Genomic DNA, 1,177 nt, shown 5'->3' on the forward strand with positions numbered 1-1,177 from the left:
ACTCACTCACTCTCTCTCTCTCACACACACTCACTCACACTCACTCACTCACTCACTCTCTCACACACTCACTCTCACACACACTCACTCTCACACACACTCACTCACACTCACACTCACTCACTCTCTCTCTCTCACACACACTCACTCACACTCACTCACTCACTCACTCTCTCACACACTCACTCTCACACACACTCACTCTCACACACACTCACTCACACTCACACTCACTCACTCTCTCTCTCTCACACACACTCACTCACACTCACTCACTCACTCACTCTCTCACACACTCACTCTCACACACACTCACTCTCACACACACTCACTCACACTCACACTCACTCACTCTCTCTCTCTCACACACACTCACTCACACTCACTCACTCACTCACTCTCTCACACACTCACTCTCACACACACTCTCTCACACTCACTCACTCACTCACTCTCACACTCACTCTCACACACTCTCACACACACACTCACTCTCACACTCACACACACACACACACAATCACACACACACGTTAACCATCTCTGTTCTTGTGGTGTGTAGTTGAGTGTGGACTCTCAGCTGGAGGCTGTGAATCATGACGGTGGTTCTGCTGTGGTTCTGAAGGCTCAGAGCGGCTCGTATCAGGGTCAGCCGGCGCCGATGGAGTTGCTGGACTCATCGGAACAACAGATGATCAACCAGAGCTACACAGACGGGCGGCACCCCGTGCCCAACATCATCCTGACTGGTGAGGGACTGAACTCGAGTGAGTGAGTAAGTGGGTGGGTGGGTGTAGTGTGTGTGTGTGTGTGTGTGAGAGAGAGAGTGTGTGTGTGTGTGTGTGTGAGAGAGAGAGTGTGTGTGTGTGTGTGTGTGTGTGAGAGAGTGTGTGTGTGTGTGTGTGTGAGAGAGAGAGTGTGTGTGTGTGTGTGTGTGAGAGAGAGAGTGTGTGTGTGTGTGTGTGTGAGAGAGAGAGTGTGTGTGTGTGTGTGTGTGAGAGAGAGAGTGTGTGTGTGTGTGTGTGTGAGAGAGAGAGTGTGTGTGTGTGTGTGTGTGAGAGAGAGAGTGTGTGTGTGTGTGTGTGTGAGAGAGAGAGTGTGTGTGTGTGTGTGTGTGAGAGAGAGAGTGTGTGTGTGTGTGTGTGTGAGAGAGAGAGTGTGTGTGTGTGTGTGTGTG

General features: G+C 51.2%; 1 protein-coding gene across 2 annotated transcripts in view; it reads left to right on the plus strand.

Annotated features, from left to right (window-relative positions):
* LOC107567518 (CREB-regulated transcription coactivator 2-like) overlaps nt 1-1,177 on the plus strand; it is a 31,391-nt gene that overhangs the window by 27,494 nt on the left and 2,720 nt on the right. For both annotated transcript variants that reach the window (XM_016253208.1, XM_016253209.1), the window contains one exon: nt 563-749. In XM_016253208.1, the coding sequence (XP_016108694.1) occupies nt 563-749 (187 nt within the window). The remainder of the gene's footprint in view (nt 1-562; nt 750-1,177) is intronic.

The sequence above is a fragment of the Sinocyclocheilus grahami genome, unplaced genomic scaffold (assembly GCF_001515645.1).
Source record: "Sinocyclocheilus grahami isolate Dianchi unplaced genomic scaffold, SAMN03320097.WGS_v1.1 scaffold1164.1, whole genome shotgun sequence".
Classification (NCBI taxonomy): domain Eukaryota; kingdom Metazoa; phylum Chordata; class Actinopteri; order Cypriniformes; family Cyprinidae; genus Sinocyclocheilus; species Sinocyclocheilus grahami.